This window comes from Orbicella faveolata, unplaced genomic scaffold, assembly GCF_042242905.1.
Source record: "Orbicella faveolata isolate gen_17 unplaced genomic scaffold, um_ofav_v1 contig_26, whole genome shotgun sequence".
NCBI lineage: Eukaryota > Metazoa > Cnidaria > Anthozoa > Scleractinia > Merulinidae > Orbicella > Orbicella faveolata.
The window spans coordinates 9,483,938-9,503,510 of record NW_028301554.1 but is presented as its reverse complement, the minus strand read 5'-3'; the positions used below and the strand labels follow the sequence as shown (position 1 = coordinate 9,503,510).

Below are 19,573 nucleotides of genomic sequence, written 5' to 3'. Positions count from 1 at the left end.
GTAGTTTACCGATTTCTGTTTTACCTTTCCCGCGTCCTTTCTCATGTCTACCCCTGTTTGTTAACCTGTGAGTTCACTGCTCTTCATGCCAGCTGCTCTGCACTGTTCATAGCCGCGTCCTCCAATGGTCCTCGGTTGTTCCAGTTCCGGCATCCGTTTCGTTCCAGACCTCACACCAGTCCACGCATATTCAATGGCGACCACAACCACAAACAAATAAAGTCAGATTCAACACAGGTAACATTAACCTATGTTTTAATACATCTAAGCTTAAACCAGTATATCGGCAGACAATTAGCTACAACAAGATATGTAGCAGTCTCAAATTCAGCTTTTTATCTTTACTAATGTCAGTGGCCAACTGGTTAGGCAACCAGCAGCTAGCAATGTCAACACGATTAATGCACCTCCATTTTCAATACTGCTTCCGAGTTCAGTTTCTAGCATTGCACACAACTAACGCATCGAGGCATGGGTACATGTTTTAAATCATTTCATAACTTTACTTGTTTGTGTTTAAATAACCGTCCCTGATAGAACTGCTGAGACAAGAAAATCTTACAGGGGCTAGCTACCTTTCCATCTTTCCCGCCACCTCCTTCTTAATTGTGTTTTTTTTTTTTTTTTGGTCTCTTTTTATCTAAAAATTTCTTCTCGTGTATTACCAACAATTTAAACAACATTGAACGGATATGGGTTAATAAGTAGATAAGCACAAGGTTTATAATTTTTTTGTTTGTAGTATTTGACGAAAGATGGTTATCTGCGCAATTCTTGAGTTTGTCTCAACTAGATCTGTCTAGGATTATAGTCTGGATTGCATGCATAAATAGTGATTTTTTTTCCTTTTTCAAGTTAAATATGGCCTTTTAAAGTTGAAAGTTCTCGTCCATAGTGCATTATCCTGTAGACCTTTCTGTCTCTTTCTTATCCGCTGTGTTCATCAGCGTTAACGGGCAGGTTGTAGTAGGAGCGTGACTCATCATGTTTGTCCAAGTCACAATATGGTACATCCCTCGTCATGATCACCTCCAGTCGATCAATCAACTCAGAGAAACTGGGACGAGAGGATGGATCTTCATTCCAGCACTCAGACATCAGTTCATATCTATCATGGATTAGAAGATGACAAAAAGTTAAATAGCTGCATTGCGGAACAAACCCGATCAATCTACAATATTTGTAAAAGCCAACTTGAAATATATTACAACGCTAAATCAGTCAACAACTCCTAATTGTTTTAGAGCCCCCCTGGACAGCAATGGTAAGGGTTCAAAATATATCTTATGTAAATTTGGACGGATATAGTTCATATTGCTGGTTTTCAGTGTCACGCAATTCAAAATAGATCTAGATAAAAATCAAAACCGGTCGATAGATAAAGTCCAGAATCAGGGAAATGAAAGAAGGTAAATATGCAAAGACTCTCGCCAAAATTCTGGTCACAGCAATTTTTCTTATGCGAGATATGCGGAGAAATTTTTTAACCAAATTTATAGAGATTTGTGTGGAGACGCCATGCTGGTCACGCCCATCCGTATGGGCACCAACATGGCGGCCGGAAACCAACAGAAACATCTGTCACTGAGTTTTGCCACAAAAGCGTGAATTTATCCCTCGAGGAACTCTAAAACATTAAAACAATACTTTTTCTAAGACATGAACTGTTCAGATAGCCAAGTTCCCCGAAATAAGTCACTTTTTTAAGCATCATGACAGCTCTCTAGGCCGTCATGAAAATGCCGAGTCACGCAAAAGCTTAGAAATTCAAGCGTGGTGTATCACAAAACCAAGAACCCATTCGGAGCGAAAATTTGTATGAATATTAGTTTTCAGCTGCTCTTACACATCATTAAAGTAAAATCTCAATAGTTTTGTAGTTCGAATTTTAGTGACGTCATGTGAAAACCAGCTATTACAGATCCTTTGGAGATATTTAATTTAAGCCACTGTATGTAAATAACATTGGTTGTTCGCATATCGGCGAAGTGTTCGCAGTTTAAAAACGACGATGTTTCTCCACATTATTCGTAGTCTTCATGAAGGGCTGTCCTCTACTTTTAGTAGCAGCATTACCAGTTGTTTTTATACGAAATAAATATATATATTTAAGCGAGCCACGTGCATTCCAATTTGTGTAAGTACCGGATAATTGCTTGTTTTCAAGTATCAGCCCTATTTCGAAAGAGGGACTACTGATCTCAACGCAATTGAGTTACTTACACGTCATCACAACACATGTCAGGCCTTTCCATGCGATAACCTGTCTTCAGGAGTCGACACAGCTCCCGATTGGTTAACGTGGGATACGGTACACCTCCTGAAATGCAGTCAAAGAAAAAAAAAAAAAAAAAAAGAATAATAATAATAATAATAACAAGTCATAAGAAAGTAAGTTAACAGTAAGTGTCACGTGAGGACAACTGAAATGAATTCTCGCCTTAACATAACAAAGTAATGACTAATTTCGGAAAAAAAAAAGAAAAAATAATGTAAGGGAGATAAAAGAAATAATTTTTTTAAACTTACCCATGGTGGCCATTTCCCAAAGAAGTATTCCAAAGGACCAGCTACATGACAATAAAAAAAGATCAAGGAAAACCGTTTTGTAATTACTGTACACGTACTCAACACGGCTAAGATTTTTTAACGTCTTTCTCTTTTTCGTCCATGTATTATAATGACATGCTGCCCCACGAGCAACCTCTACGCTTCTTTCGTGGTCTCGAAACTTCCCGCGAATCATAACTCGATGATACACGCTAAATCCTCGAAAGAACAAGTTGTACTTCTTCATGTGTGCATCTGAGGGTTAAGGAAAAGGCTTTGCCGTCACACAGAAAGATTGACTAACACATCACTCTTGATGGTGTGAATGCTGTCATTAATTGATTCTGGGGCCATCCATTTCACAGGAAGCCTCTTTGTATTCTTTCCACTGTACACGTCCTCGTAGATTTCTCGCATCAACCCAAAGTCTGACACTTTGACTCGGTTATCACTGCCAACCAGAATATTACGAGCTGCAAGGTCACGATGAATGAAGCCTTTCTCTGTGAGATGATTCTAAAAAATTATGAGAGAATTACAAGAGCACAATATGATTTGTTTATAAAACCTTTCTTTTGGAGGCCGAGGGTCAAAACTAGAAAGTATTTTTTATACTTTATCTCATTTCGAATTAGCTATATTAATACCTACCATTCCTTTTGCTATTTTCCAAGCAAAAGAAAAGAGCTTTTGAGTAGTAAAGCTGTCTGCGTCTTCGTCGTTATCATCATCAATATTTTCAGTTGATATCAATATGGCGGCAGCGTTGCTGTTGCCCTGTGATGTCGATGGCATCGACATCTGTTCCATGCTTTTCTGCTCCAGAAGATCGTTACAGTTACCTTCGCCAGGGTCGGCGTCATCATCATCAATATTTTCAGTTGGCATCAGTGTAGCGGAAGCGTTGTCTTTTCCCTGTTATGTCGTTGGCATTGATAGTACCTCTATTTTTTCCTGGTTCAGAAAAGCATTATTGTTCCCTTCCTCTTTCTCGTCGTCATCATCACCAATATTTTCAGTCGATATGAATATGGAGGCAGCGTTGCTGTTTTTCTGTGATGTCGATGGTATCGGCATCAGTTCGATGATTTCCTGATCCAGTAAGTCGTTGCTGTTTTCCTGAATAAATAAGGCGAAAAAAAAAAAAAAAAAAAAAAAAGAACATAACGTAGCAAGTAATGGTTGTAAACTAAGCGTTTGTAAATTATTCCGTTATTCATATTTTGGGTAGGGAGGGAAGGATAGAAAATGTGGCGCTTATTTCAAACCTAATGTAGCGTGAGCTTTTGGTGAGTTTTTCTTATATTGATTGGAAAACACTTGTAGTATTATGTTGAAGTTGCGCTTGCTATACGATTGTTTTTTTTCTCAGTTGTGATTTTGGTTTTACTGTTTGTTTTTTTACATTTTTTCCACTTCTGCTTTAGCTTTAGCATTTTTAATACTTCATCATACTCGTAATGCTTTTTAGAATATATCTAATAATTTTGATTTTTACTGCCAGTTTGGCTATGTTGACCTAACTGATCTCATCATATTTGGCACGTGACCACCAATGAAATAAACATTCGTGGATACCTTACACATCATTGAAATTTCATTACCATACATAAGTACATGTACGTTTGTAGACACCAATGCAAATAATGATTTGCGTATTGACCAATGAATTTGTTGTGTAATTCTTTGTTATAATCTTCGCAAATGTAGTTTTAAGAGCTAAAGCTGCCATGGAAATAAACAATTATACTCTAATCACCCTGAAACGATTATAAAATATTTTGTAACTAATCTTAATAAACACAAACACAGCATCAGGGGCGGGCATCTCGTTTATTGATCATCATAAAGAAAATACAGCAGTGAATAAACAGAAAAATTAAAAAGCAAAGTTGAAAGAGATGCCTTTGAGTGGCTCTTGCATAACTTACAAATTCTTAAATAGCCTACTAGCCCCTTAGGGATTCACGCTTAAAATACTTCTACAGTTAACACGAACCATACATAGTGAACATACTCCAGTGTAATTAGCGAAACGTTACAAAATATATTTATACTCTAATCACCCTGAAACGATTATAAAATATTTTGTAACTAATCTTAATAAACACAAACACAGCATCAGGGGCGGGCATCTCGTTTATTGATGCCCACTTTCGAAAATAAAGAAAGAGAACAATGGAATCTAAGTGTTCAAACTTCAAGACACTGAAAGTAAAGATTCTAACTTATCGTAATATAGCCGTAGCTAGCCGTCCTTGGCTCGATCAGTCTTCCATCTGCCGTGACATAAAAAGTGTAGATTGCTGATGCCTGCTCCTTAGCGGCCCCCTGTTCTTAAGCTATGTAGATCAAACAAGTGTATAAGATATCCTAGTTCCACAAACGCATGCCAAGTCTAAAACTTTATTTTTACTACGAATTTTTTGAGAACAAAATATGCTCTATCTTCGAAGAAAATAAATTCATAAAATTAAAACTAAAAATTACATATAATAAACATCTGTTTTGTTCTCACATGTATAAATTCTGACAAATGCATCGCAAAAACTAACGTCACAACAACGAAGGCTAGCTAACTCGTTGTCGCGGAGAAAAGGCGATTAGACGGTCACGCAAATTGCAACTAAGCGAAGATTAGAAGGATTAGCCTTGGGGCCCGCAAACCTATTATATATCCTCAAAATCATCTCGGGAGTAACAGCGCCCCTCTTTTTATGGACACAGGTTTTGCAAGCTCAATTTTAGCCGCCTCGAGAACACTTCTATCACAAGTCAAATCACAAATCGGAAAGCCATACCGATGGTGTGCCCAATTTATGCCATAACAGGCAGATTCAAGTGTGGAGTAGAGGGAACTCTGCTGCAGCAAAATACTCCAAATAAGGAGCAAATGACGTCTCATCAGACGGTAAACAAGCGACTTCCTCAAAGCGCGAAGACCATTCTCTAAATGTTTGAAAGTCACTTGAATAACGCTCTGTTGTTGAAGGGGCCTTTGCTTTGGAGGGACGCAAGGGAAGACCATCCGTTGACTTGCGAAGCCGTCTGGATCTCTTGAGTGGGCAACCTTTGAAGTAAACACACATCCACTTTGTAGACTTGAAAGATAACAAAAGAAATGTGAGAACAATTAGAAAAAACAAAAATGCAACAACACGCAGATCAGAACATAAGGAAGGCCCAGAGGCCTAAATCTTGCATTCAGCACACTATATACTGGCAGTCCTGCACAAAAACGGCATGGCTCAACGGCCTAAAACAGTGTAATCACCTGAGATCAACACGTGATAAACGGGCAGTCCCGCACAAAGATGACATGGTCCAACGGCCTAAAACAGTGCAATCACCTAAGATCAATACATGATAAACGGGCAGTCCCGCACAAAAATGCCATGGCCCAATGGCCTAAAACAGTGCAATCACCTAAGATCAACACATGATAAACGGGCAGTCCCGCACAAAGATGACATGGTCCAACGGCCTAAAACAGCGTAATCGTGACCGCGCGGCATGACTTCTCCATAGACAGGTTCTACTGGATACTGTACTGTACAGCCCCGACAAGAAACTAAAATCCTCCGAGCCAAAAGGGAACTGTTATTTGCCCCATGGAGATAAACATCTTTACCGTTCTCAACGAAGAGAAAATCAATAACAAAAGATCTGAAACCCCACCTACGATCCACCAAAAAAGGCCAAAAAGGGAGCTGAAAGGCCAATAAAGAGTAACCAGTTCTATTGACAAAAACATATGTGGCGGATGACATTTTTAACTAACAAAACAGGTGGCACCAGGCAACAGGTTTCTCCTACCCAACTAAATGCTAAGGAATATTCGAATAGAAACTGGGAAAACTTGAATTTTTTTTTTCTTAAACTGGGAAAGTAATCAATTGAACAGGGACCTCAACAAGAGGTTACTTCATGAAAATAGTTATCTTTAACTGACCAGTCATCAATCGACGATCTTGCATAAGTAATCAGCTGAACGAGGTATCAACTCAGCCTCGATTTTGATATTACTTTCTTTGGCGGTATCAAATGTATCACCAGCGAGTGTAAGCGAACACAGTTTCATACTACCAGAATCGACGATCAAAGGTACAGTTTGGTTGTCAGTAAACCACTTAACAGAGCACCCTGAAAGAAGATGTGCAAACTTTTCAAAGCAAAACAAACACAGTGGAGTTCTCTCCACGTGGTACTCGATCTGGTATTCGTCTACATAGAATCTCAGTTTTTGTGCGAAAACAGGCATGTTACCAATGGTAATGAAAGCAGCCAATCCAATAGCGCTAACATCCGAGTATACAATACGAGATAGTCTGCGAGCAACCTCTGTAAAACACTGGAATTGAGATAAGAAACATTATTCTTCCAGAACTCCAACTGTATGGAAACTGACAACGGGTCAACAACAGCAGGAGCACACGCGCACTCGACCACTGAACCTGTGGCCAGAAGATCAGAAATAGCCTGCTCGACAAATCACTATACTGGACTGGATGGCTGAGCGATTATTAGAAAACTGAGCTGAGGGTAGAATGTAAATAAAGAGAATCTGATACCCATCAAAAATAGTATCGCGAATAAAGCAAGAAGCACCTATATGATTTCAAAACTCTACATTAACCTTAAGGTTGCCTTTAACTTAAATATAATGCGTTCCGTCCTGATAATCAGTCTTTTATTCATTCATTCAGTCATCAGGGCTAGTACAATCGTTAACCCTCGGACTAATGCCCCCATCGTTGTACAAGGGGGATGAAAACCCCTCCTTGGGTTTTCGTTCTATTAAGGTACAGAAAATAAATTTAAATTCATTATATAGAAAGCCCTGAGCTTGCTCTATGAAATAATGACATATTTTTTGGCTGTGATGTCGCATGACGTGATTTGACCCGCCATCTTAGATCCGCCATCTTGGATTTTACTATTTTCTTAAAAAGTCAAAAAATAATCTAGAATGCTTATGAAGCCAGAATGCTTATGAAATGTACAATTTGGTGAAATTCAGCAAAATGATGAACAAAGCTGAAAAAAAAAATACAGAAGTATGTCGAAAAAGTTGACTTTTGTCTAAACCTATACGAAGTTTGCGGTTGCCATGACAAAGTCAAAAGTAATAGACACAATTGACATATCCAACATTTACGCGAACGATGAATGAACAGCTACAGAAATTTTTCAGCCCCTTAGAGTAAATTGTCTTTTCAAGACTTCCAAAAAACCTTGAATCACATGGTTCAACGAAATTATCAATAAGTTCAACTGGGTCAAAGTATCCCAATCATTTGATTAAATTGAATAAATTATATACTCATCTTATCCCATTCTCTTCAATGCAGCTTGGTATTTGCCATAAGTATGTATTTTTACTGCTTGGAGGGGCTGCAGCGGCTCCTCTAAAACGACTTGGGCAGGAAGATGGATTTGCTTTGGCCGCAGCTGTAACAGCTGTCTGCTAGTTGAGGCTGACGTCCACGAAAGGACTGCATGCGAAAAAAACAAAAAGGCTGATCAGAAGAAAAATAATTGCCAGTGGACAGACCATGAGCAGATGGAGCTTCACTGGATGTAGAGCGGGTAGCTGTAGAGTTGGCCAGCTAGACGCATTTTTCCACTTTTTCTCCCGCATCTTGGGTAGTGCTCGTCTTTCGGCTGATCAGAGCTTTTCCTCTTCCTCTGAATCTTCGGCGAGTTCGTCCGATTCGTACTTGCACTGCTGCCCAAAACAGCGGGGTTCTTGTCCGCGGAACGAAACAACTTGGCTGCTGAAAGGTTTCCTTTTGAGATGGTCTTACTGGCCCCGTCTGTTGCATCCAGCAGAGAGTTGCTGGACTCGTATTGTACTTTAGAGTTAAAAGAACTCGAAGCCTTGGATACCGTTTTTAGCTTCTACAGTTGAGACTGAGTGGCAGCTTGTTTCTCGTCGAGATCGCGTTTGAATGTAGCGAACTTCTGATCAAACTTAACGTCCAAAAGACGAGGAAACAATGTTCGTGAAGCAGTCTTAAGAACAGGATCTCCGTCAGTGAAGGATTGCGCGATCGAAGCGGGAACGCTCGCTCGTTCAGTATCCAACGATATAACAGCAAAAGCAAAGTTGAAAGAGATGCCTTCTCAGTTGTGATTTTGGTTTTACTGTTTGTTTTTTTACATTTTTTCCACTTCTGCTTTAGCTTTAGCATTATTAATACTTCATCATACTCGTAATACTTTTTAGAATATATCTAATAATTTTGATTTTTACTGCCAGTTTGGCTATGTTGACCTAACTGATCTCATCATATTTGGCACGTGACCACCAATGAAATAAACATTCGTGGATACCTTACACATCATTGAAATTTCATTACCATACATAAGTACATGTACGTTTGTAGACACCAATGCAAATAATGATTTGCGTATTGACCAATGAATTTGTTGTGTAATTCTTTGTTATAATCTTCGCAAATGTAGTTTTAAGAGCTAAAGCTGCCATGGAAATAAACAGTTACTTACTTTAGCAAGATTCTCAGCGAAAAGGGTTATATCAAGGGTGATATCTCTGTTATCTCGTGACGGAGTCGATTCCATCATCAGCAAAGTTTGCTCTAGCCGTGGTTGATCTTGATCAATCCCATCCTGAGTATCATCTTCTTTTTCCTGAATGACAAAAGTATTGACCTACCGTGAAATACGGGTATTTTAATACCCTTATTTCACGGTGGGTCGATATTTTACAAATCTCTCTCTTCTTAAAAAAAACAAACAAACAAAAATTAGGAGGAGTGATAACCGAAAGGCGGGAGACATTTTTAAAACCTTATCATCCGTCGAAAGGTCAGAGGTGAAAAGTTACATCGGACTAGATTGGCGGGGGGAGGGGAGGGTGAGGTAATGGGGGAGTTCAAAGGCTGGGTCAATTTTTGTGAGGGTAGAAGAGGATAGCTCCTTTATCTCCGGGATTTTAAAGTAGCATCAAAACGCTCTACTACCTCCCTTTATGGGATATCCTGGGCTATTTATCCATACTTCCATCCTGCTATTTAAATGCAGTTAAACTGATCACGTTTTAATATTTTTCTTACGCCTGTCAACTTTTCTTTTCTCTTGGAATAAAATACCCTTTCAAACTTTCCTATTGAAATTTTGACGTCAGGGCTAAACTATTTTTCCAAAACAAATTTGAAGAGAATATTTGCCTGATAACATTATAGCGAAAAATTGGAGATTTATTTATAAAGTAGTATTCTGGCTGTTTCTTACCTGAGAAAGCTGTCCAGAGGACATGGCGATTTCTTTGTTAACTTGGAAACCGCCAGGAATAGGCAAGGCTCGATTTTCATCCTGAAGGTTCTCGTTATGCATCAAAAGTTAAATATTTTAATCCTTATTGATATTTTTATTCATTCACTCGCCCACTCGTTTTTTCGTTCATTTAATCCATTCAATCATTTGTCCGTCGGTCTGTTCTCCCCCTATTCCTTCCTCCCTTCTTTTATCAAACCCACCATCAATTCTTCTACTAACTGAAAGGTTGAAATTAAAAGGTTGTTTTCTTTTAAGCCTTAGATATTTGATTGCATATACACTAGATACATTATACAACATTCCCCATCCCTCAAGTTACATACTGGTGGAGTCAAAGGCCTCAGACCTTTTAGTCGCCACTCCATCACCCCGCTCATGTTCTTGAAGCCCTGAACATCTCTGATCAGAATGGGGTTAATGTAAGGTACCTACTTGGTCACATTCGCTCATTTCTTTTTGAGCATTAAATATTTTCTTGTCTTCATAGCATTTCTTCTCCTCGTTACCTCCAGTGCCTTGGTTTCGATTGATCTAGAGTACAATGAACACATAAATAACTAGCACGATTGGTATAAGCGTGGAAGTTATTAAGTTTCAAGGTGAGGGCTGAACATTATCGACTGGAAATCATGTTATATTTAGAAGTCGACACAGCCTACATGGGAGACATCTAGCCATTGAAAATCCTATAGCTGCATGTTAAACTGTGAGCTTTGATAGATTTGCAAGAACCCCATATAATTAGCACGAACTGTCTCGTGAAGGAATACACCACTGCCCTACCTTTAAATCCATTACTACCAAACACTTGAGGCAACATCAAATTGGTTAAATATTCGTTTGGGAAACGTCTTACCGATCGCCTCCTACATCGTAACCACTCCAACAGATCACCAAACGGAACGTACTCTATCACCAGGAACTTGTGTTCCTGCAAGGTGCAACAACCAACCAGGGATACAATATTCTGGTGTGCACCCAAAAGCTTCATCTGCTCTATTTCCTGCAAGAACTCTTCTTTTTGTTCTTCGCTCGGATCATCTAAACACAGATGATGTAGTTAAATTCCTATTTGCTACGAATATAAGATTTTAAAACCAGATTCAAAAATCGATCAGCAATCTATTAGGCTTTGCTTCAGTCACGGTCTGAGTGCATTCCGACAGGAAATACAGGACTACCTGCTCTCCAATTTAGGGATAATGGGACATGAAAAGAAAAAAATGCGACAAATGATTATATAGTTTTAATGATATCCACACTATAAAGGAAAATGGCTCAGTTGTGTCGTTCGTAATGTCACCTTAAGCTTAAGGCTGGGGAGATACAACTTGCAATCTGATGGCAAAAGACCGAATGCGACCGATCTTAAAAGGGTTAAAGGAGCTCAGTCACTGTTTGCGCATATTGAAAAGTTTAGTCTCAATTTTTCAAATTCGTCGTTTGTACTCCGTGTTAATCTTCACCATCCTTAGCCATCCTTGTTCCTCTATGGTTTATCATTATCTCTTTGGTGTTTTCCTATCTTGTTAAACTGTTATTTTCAGGTTTCCTACCATTTAAAGGTAATTTTGTATGTGGCCAAAATAACTCAAAATACCGTGACTGAACTCCTTTAAGTATTTTGCATATCCCCGAGAATTTAAATCTCTTTCAGGTGTATTTTAAAGACACTGGACCTACCCAATTAGCAAGTTGTGTAACGATTCGCCCTTTTATACATGATTTTGCATGATGATTGCAATTACCTTGCAGTTCTTTGACTGCAACCACCTGGCACGGCTCCTCGGGCTTCAGCGTTTTTTCAGTTTCAAACACTTCTATTCCAACTCGTCTCTTTAGAGTTGCTTTGTAAACCACACCAAATGCTCCTCGACCCAGCTCCTCCTCGTATTTTATTTCCTCGGGAAGAAGTTCCCACTTGTCAAGCGGGATAATTTCGCGAGCTGAACTAGCTGATCTGTGGACAGATGGGAAAATAGTTTATAGACAAAAAGAGTTGTTATCAAGTAGTATAGCGCAGTAGGCTATTATTTTACTTAAATCTTGCTGCTTAAAAGATGAATGTCTTAGAGCTTGGCGATGAAACTCAGCCATTCTGCATTCTGCCAATAAGCTCCCGACTGGATACCAAGTTCTGCAATGGTAAAGACTTCAGTTAAGCATATACAATCAAAGCTATCCCGACTTCCGAACGAGAGGTATTGTTATTTCCTCTAGGTAACATGCTAGTCCATTGCAGGCTACCTCAGCACATTTCCTCACGTTGACCTAGCACTTTGGCGTCATCCATTTTAAAATATCCCGAGCTGGAGAGATTCCCAAATAGATTTCATACTCAGGAACACAACAGAGTGACCCCAGCCAACCGTACCAACATGGACCGCTAGCAGATCCTGAGTCCAACGCGCTCAGGTAGTTAGTTGGGATGCAGCACGAAAAATGGCGAGCGAAAGAAGGAGAGAGGGGCTTGGTGCGAGGAGTGAACGATTGTTCTCTGGCTTTCCCATACCACACTCCTCTCTTGTTTTTTCTCTCCTTGGTTTTCTTCCACTGCTCCCCAACTAACCAGTGGGCCATTGCGCCTCCCATCATTTTGTCAAATCATTTCACATCCGATTTCTTGTCTGAACATCACAGTTCAAGGCTAAACTATGTTTGTCTTGGGGTACAGATCTGTTCTATGTAGGGTCAATTTATAATAGTAAGGTTTTCTTTGCTATTAGGTGAATAAATTTAAGCAACAAAGAAGCAAGGCCTCCATTTCGTGTCAAAGCAACGCCTGTTGAGAATGGAACCGGCTGTAGTTAACTTATAGATATAGTTTTTAGCTGCCGTGAAAATGCTATAACATTCAGAATCTTTCCTGTTAATTGCCCAGGTTTGCAATAACCGACGAATTTATTATGTTTCATCTGAAGTACGTAGTAACAACAACAGTGAATAACCTTTTGATTCGCTTGTGATGAGACCGTCTGTGGCACCAGAAACCTAGATTAAAGCATAGCACCAGCAACAGGATGAAGGCGATACCAGATGAGATGTAAATCATCCTTTCATTGGAGACCGCGTTCTCTTGTGTTGGTTGACCAAAATTCCTTTGCACTGGGACAAAAAGGATAATAAATTTGTATCTCAAGGAGACTGGGAGTTTAAGTAATGTTTGAGGACTACATTGGAAATAACTGGATGATCAACATTTCGAAGGCTGCCAAAATCGGATGAAGTCATAACTCCAATTTGTAAAACTGAATCTTTTTTTTAACTAAATAAAAAAGCGTGTCGTCCTGTTTTGCTTTAATTATATCGCGCTTGCAGCTGTTTACAGTTCATGATAATTGAGACTACTAGTACCGTTCAAATGAAAGATATGGAAAGATATAGACCGTAAAAAAAGAGAAAATATTGCGAGGAAATTTTCGTAATTTTCTAGTCTGTAAAAAGTCGTGAAATCCAAGATGGCCGATCCATTCTATGACCAGGACCTCGTGGAAGAAAGTTTATGATGTGCTATAAAACGTACAAAATTTATGGTCAGTAATGACTTAAATACCCCAAGAGTAACGGGATGTTGGCCTCAAAAGCCACTCCCTCTTTCCCCCGATCCCCCATCAGTCGAAGAAGACCTCAAGAAGTCCTTTAGCCCGGTCTGAATAGGGCTAAAGAGCATCTACGAGCCTGTGACTTCAGAAGCCACAAGTTCATGACCTTAAACGTTCTCTTAAACGTTATCATTTTATTTAAAAAAAATTATTAAAATTTAGTAAATCGGCGAATTGGTGGCGAATTTTACACGTAGTGATCAATAAATGAGCGTTTTCTATGCAAATTAAAATTATCTACCTTGCTACGTTTGGAATGATCTTCCTTGATTTCGTTTTTAGAAAATACAAATGATCAAAAGTCGAATTTTCTTGAAAGGAATGACCTTTGACCCTACAACCTTTTTCTGCAAAAAACTTGGACGGTCATTCCAAACGTGAGAGGGTGGAAATAATTGAACTGCATCTAAATTAACTCGTTTTTGTGGAATGATCTTGGTAAAAACCGCCACCAATTCGTCATATATTTGTTATCTTCCGCTAAACGTCACGAGACATGTCACGTGACCCGTCGGAAGTACAGTGGAACCCCGTTAATACGGACACCAAGGGGACATGCCAAAATGTCCGTATTAACGGGGTGTCCGTATTAACCGGGGTCCTCAGAAAAAAGTCAGGGACACGTGTTTTATCGATACAAACACTAAGGCCGACACTTGTACGGCGACAAAACGTTTTAATTGTACTGTAAATTACAAATCATTAACTGTATCACTCTCGGTGAAATTTTGCGTTTGCAACCAGAACCGGAAAATGGTGAGGACAAAAACGCAGTCGCCGTGCTAAAGGAACGTCGAGTTATCGGCCACATTCCATATCACCTCGCAAACACCAGAAACCGCACTGGTATAGTCACCCATTTTATTTCAAAGCCTTCTAATCGAGGATCAGTTGAAGTATGTGGAAACGCAGTTAATCGGGGTGGAGGCCTTGGTACGGAAATACCGTGTGTTTATATTTTTGATAGTCCTAGGAAGCACGTGGATTTACTTGAACAATTAATAGACATTGGCAAAAACCCAGCAATACGAACGGAGGCCGATGCTGATAGTGGCAAGCATAAGACGTCAAAGAGGAAGAAGGCTACAAGCAAGGACTGTAGCAAAAGACCAAGAAAGTGAAACTTTTGTGTAAGCGTATCAGGCAGAAAACTTGATATAAGGACTGCAGACTGGGTAATGCACCGGAAGAAAGAACTGGTCAAATGCGTCATGCTATTTTGACACTGTTTCATTTAGTAATAAAATTGTATTAACCCGCCGAAATCTGTCATAATTTGACCAGGGTACAAAATCTCCAATTAGCACATAATCATGACAATGACAATAGACAATGCACAGATACAAACAGTGTCCGTAAAGCGGGGTTGACGATGTATAACAGTTTGTCGCTCGGGACACAGAAAAGTGTCTGTTGTCCGTATTAACGGGTGTCCATAATAAGCGGGTTAATTTTAGAAAAAATATATGAGCTTTTCGTCGGGGAAAACGAAACTGTCCGTAATATCGGGGTGTCCGTATTAAGCGGGTGTCCGTAGAGCGGGGTTCCACTTTACTTAATCTACCTCAAAATGCTAAGGCCGTTAAAATCTAATTGTGTGCTTAATTTGATTCCATTGTCACTTGTGTCTTTGGAGATATATCTAATAGATTGTTTTAACCAGTAAAGGTCTTTGATCCAGTCCTTAAACTGCTTGAGGAGGGAGATAAACTTGATGAACTCGATAAGCTTAATCAACTTCTTTATTTTAAAAATGGTCCTGTAACCAGGTGGTTGATTCATGATTGAAAAACGTTACTCTGGCTTAAAAATGTAAAAACGTTAGTAAAAATTCTTTTTGTAAAAGTCCCAACGTTTCGGCTAAAACTTCAGCCTTCATCAGGGGAAAGTGACAAGGAATTTGTTGAAAAGGCACGTTCTTATACTACGCAAATCGGCAAATCGGAGCTAATTATGTTCTGTCCCGTAGGGCTAAATTTAAAAATTCGTACGGCAAACGCATACCATTAACACGATTCAGCGGATTCCTACAAGTGATAATTTCTCATGCTCCTAAAATACGTCTGTTGCGCCAATTTGTGCTTGTACGTAAGATCTTTGAAGATTCCCAGGAGATGGTGTGGCCAAAGTGTAAAGAATGTTCCGCTAAAGCTGACTTGTGTGAGTGTTTGTTTACAACCGCTTTTTGATGTTCTTTGAGCCGGGTGGAAAATTTTCGTTTCGTTTCTCCGATGTAGCTTTTGTCACAACCTTGACTGGTTCTTTTGGTTTGGGAAATAAATTGCCGATGGTATGGTGTGGTTTTAAAGCAACTTTGATATTGTAATTGCTTAGGATTCGCTTAATCGGTTCCGTAGTGCCCTTGACATACGGTAAAATACAAAAACCTTTTTTGCCATCCGGTGGAGTTGCAGGCGTTTGTTGAGAAGGCCGTTCCGGTTTACTTGCATGAATAAGAAAGCGTTTCGGGTAGCCATTCGCCCTGAGTGCCGCGATCACATGTTTCATTTCCTTTGATTGTTGGTCAACAGAAGACGGGATAGCTTTTGCACGATCAGTCAGAGACTTGACCACAGCCCTTTTGTGAGCAGTCGGATGGTGAGAGTCAAACGAGAGATATCTTTCTGTGTGTGTCGGTTTGCGATAGACTTTAGTGGAGACTTGGCCATCATCTTGTCGACAGACAGTGACGTCAACAAAGGATATTTTCCGTTCTATTTCTTTTTCAACCGTAAACTGGATCGATGGCTCGATATTGTTCAAATGACTCTGTAAGGCTAGCACCAGGTTGGATTTAACAGCGGCACTCACATCATCTACATATCGTTTCTAAAAACACGGTTGGGAAAGAGAAGTGGATTGTGCTCGTTTTTTAAGGTCTTCCATGACCAGGTTTGCCATAACAGCTGACATGGAGAGCCCATGGCGGTACCAAAGATCTGTTGGTAGTGATTGTTGTTATACTTGAAATTTGTTGTCGACAAACAGAAATCCAACAGGTCAACAATGTCATCGACAGGAATGGTGGTTCTATCCTGCAAGGTGTCTTCATTGGAAAGCAAATCTTTAGAAACTTGAATGGCGAGTTCCACAGGAATATATGTGAACAAAGAGACAAGGTCAAAGGAAACCAGCTCTTCATCTTCTTTGAATGAGATATTTTTTATCTGTTCACAAAATTCTACACTGTTCTTGACCGTGAAATCTGTCTTGCCCATCATAGGACTCAGGATCTGCGCCAAATGTTTCGATAACATGTAAATTGGAGAGTCTATGAACGAAACAATAGGTCTTAAGGGGAAACCAGGCTTATGAATCTTTGGTAAACCATAAAAACGAGGAGGCAGTCCATCAGAACTGCGAAGTCTTTTGTCAAGACTGTCACTGATCTTGTTCTCTCGTTTAAGATTGGCTAATTTTTCATTGAGCTTCTTCTCCGTTCGCTGTGTAGGGTCTTTATCTAACGCCTTGTAGGTTCTTTGGTCATTGAGCATTTGCTGTACCTTGTCGTCATAGTCCTTGCGATCCATGACAACAGTACAGTTACCCTTATCTGCAGGGATAACGAGTCGGTCTTGGTCTTTGCGGAGATTGTGTAAAACTCTGAGATCGGCTTGTGGCAAGTTTGGAGGTGGTACGGTGGCTCATAATTAGCTCCGATTTGCCGATTTGCATAGTATAAGAACGTGCCTTTTCAACAAATTCCTTGTCACTTTCCCCTGATGAAGGCTGAAGTTTTAGCCGAAACGTTGGGACTTTTACAAAAAGAATTTTTACTAACATTTTTACATTTGTAAACCAGAGTAACGTTTTTCAATCATGAACTTCTTTATTGTCCCACCCGAGTACCGTGTGAAACCAAGGGCGGTGAAACCGAGGCTGGTGAAACCAGCTCAGAGTGAAGACTAACCGATGTCCTCTTTGTTCAACTTAGTCGTCTGATTTAAACAACATTTTCATTTGGTTTCCAGTCACTATAGAAGACCTTAAAAAGCCCAAAAGCCCGGTCATAAGAGAATCCGCGAATTTGCGGCTAAAGACGCCAAATGCTCATGTCAATGTTTACGTTCATTATAGCAATCGATGACAAAACTACTCTGTTTCGGCGTATTGAAAATTACCACGCTCAAGAGACATCGTCTCTCACCACGCTATTGCTCTTAGTTTTGCAGAAAACTCGTGTTCCAGTTTTTCTTGTGGAAATGAAATGCGGTCAGAGAAGCTTATGCGATATAAGGCGAGATTTCTGTTATCATTTTGTTAGCAAACGGGAATTTGAGCGAGGAATTTGCCAGGCAGAAAGGTCTCTGATGAGTTCCTTGGCCGGGACGAAACGAGTGGCGAAAGACTAGCCACGAACAATGTATTATCATAAAATAACTGTCAACTCTAAATGAAATGTTAGAAATTATTTAAGTGGGAGATAAACCAGGTGTATTCTTCAAGTTTTATCAGCTTCTTTATGGTCCCACTTACCGTTTGAAACCGAGGGCAATGAAACCAGAGTGAAATTTAGCAGATATCCTCTTCGCTCGATCTCTCCGTCTGAGTGAAATATTATTTCCACTTTGTCTTCAGTCACAAGAAGATTTTGACCGGTCTTGTTTCCACAATAATCAAGTCTTTTGCCCATCCCGTCGGTAATTCTCAAAAAGTCTTTGCTACAAAGAAAGGTAAATTTTTTTTTTCACCAAACCAATAAAACTGAGTAACTTGTGATACTCGTGAGCAATCCAAAAAAGTTTATGATAAAAACTACATACTGCCATGGCTTCTTATGATTTAGCGTGCATTGTCGAATTATGATGCACGCGGAAAGAAGCACAAGAGTTGCTTGGGGGACAGCAGAACTAGAGCAACTAGCTTCTTGAGTGATCTCCAAACAGAATGATGTGTTCGAACACGAGATGAATTGTCATGACTAACTTTTGAAACAAAAACAGTTAAAAATCGAAGAAAATGATAACCTACAAATGCAGGGATGCAGTCGCAAATGACATCCCTTATTCCATGGCTTGACAGGTAATACGAGCGGACATTTTACTCCAGTCGTTGCTCTTGAATACTACGCAACTTGCAAAATATATGCGCGAATTATCTGTCGAGCAGAAAAGAAGTAGCTATATAAAATACAAAACGTGCAGCTGACTGTTTCCAGAAAGTCATTATAGCACTAAGCCTTAAAGAAGGTATGCTTACATGCACCAAATTGTACCAGGCTTTGGAAAGTCCACATATGCTTTTGTATAGACAATCGAATCAATCTAAGTAGAGTGTCTGGATAAGAGAGTTGGATCGGCTTAGTTATCAATTTTCCGTTTTCGCGGATCAGAAAATTTTGCAGAAATCAGATCTCAGCAATAAGTTGAAAAAAGCGTCAGTCCGATTCTCAGCTAACTGTTAAACCCACCCAGATGCTACGAGGAAAATTTAGAGAGCATAATACAAAAGAACTATTCGTACTTATTTTTACGCGCCTGTATTTTTGGGTTAATTTTCGAGGATTGACAGAAATCGCGAAACTTAAGACTTGCGAACAAAACACCCGGCGAATTTTACACCCTCAAAGTTTAATACTCAGCACGAAAACGGCGTCCATTAAAGATAAATCACTTTTTTCGATCAGTTCTTTCAGGCCCCGTCCACACCACGTGGGTGAAATTTGAAAGCGCAGCGTTATTTCTGTGATTACGCCTACCATCCGCACTAATCCGTCGCGAAAAGGGTACATTTCGAAAACGCTGTTCAAACCGGAGGCATTTAAACTAAAACCCCGGCTTCGCACTACATGAAAATGAGAAGATCTCCTTTTTTGGCGATTTATTCAGAATACGGTCCAGTTATGAAACCATGTGAAAGGGGTGCCATTTTTCAATTAAAGGTATACGAAAGGGTTACCTTTTCTGTCAAAATGGTACACAAAAGTGTAAGGGGTTGGACCTCGGAGCGGAGCCTCCCTGTATAAAACTTTGTAAAGAACCCCTCCTAACCCTAATACCCCTCGAAGCGATGTTCACAAAAACGAAAAATAATGACAAAAACAGTTTTAAAATGGAAATGATAACCTACAAATACAGGGATGCATTCGCAAATTGTTATCATACTACGTGTGGATCAAG

The 19,573-nt window shown here is 39.6% G+C and overlaps 1 protein-coding gene and 1 pseudogene across 3 annotated transcripts in view; both read right to left on the bottom strand.

The window, feature by feature from the left end:
• Window positions 1-606: 606 nt before the first annotated feature.
• Window positions 607-19,573, bottom strand: part of LOC110063213 (uncharacterized) — a 30,057-nt pseudogene continuing 11,090 nt past the window's right edge. Inside the window, exons 5-15 of the transcript XR_016208916.1 lie at window positions 17,931-18,115; window positions 12,801-12,957; window positions 11,601-11,812; window positions 10,709-10,893; window positions 10,285-10,383; window positions 9,061-9,204; window positions 3,202-3,465; window positions 2,855-3,066; window positions 2,530-2,570; window positions 2,224-2,320; window positions 607-1,108 (exon numbers count right to left, since the gene is read on the bottom strand). The product of XR_016208916.1 is annotated as an uncharacterized LOC110063213 (transcript). The remainder of the gene's footprint in view (window positions 1,109-2,223; window positions 2,321-2,529; window positions 2,571-2,854; window positions 3,067-3,201; window positions 3,466-9,060; window positions 9,205-10,284; window positions 10,384-10,708; window positions 10,894-11,600; window positions 11,813-12,800; window positions 12,958-17,930; window positions 18,116-19,573) is intronic.
• Window positions 4,365-9,052, bottom strand: LOC149108083 (uncharacterized). 2 transcript variants are annotated; one of them, XM_089295602.1, is made up of 3 exons: window positions 6,503-9,031; window positions 5,825-5,882; window positions 4,365-5,651 (listed from the first exon to the last, which is right to left on the bottom strand). In XM_089295602.1, exons 1-3 carry the CDS (start codon window positions 6,525-6,527, stop codon window positions 5,237-5,239), a joined length of 498 nt encoding a protein of 165 aa, XP_089151728.1. In that variant the 5' UTR covers window positions 6,528-9,031; the 3' UTR covers window positions 4,365-5,236. The 2 variants fall into 2 exon arrangements, 1 of the variants encoding a protein (XP_089151728.1); XR_016209004.1 differs by lacking the exon at window positions 5,825-5,882 and having other exon boundaries at window positions 5,525-5,651; window positions 6,503-9,052.

Bases quoted from the DNA above. Each gene is read 5' to 3' on its own strand.
- LOC149108083 (XM_089295602.1), bottom strand. From the start codon at position 6,527: ATGCAAGATCGTCGATTGATGACTG. The intron at 5,883-6,502 runs GTCAGTTAAAGA...GCACTGTTTTAG, and splicing joins AGATCGTCGATTGATGACTG to GCCGTTGGACCATGTCATCT. The intron at 5,652-5,824 runs GTGATTACACTG...TTATCTTTCAAG, and splicing joins TTATCACGTGTTGATCTCAG to TCTACAAAGTGGATGTGTGT.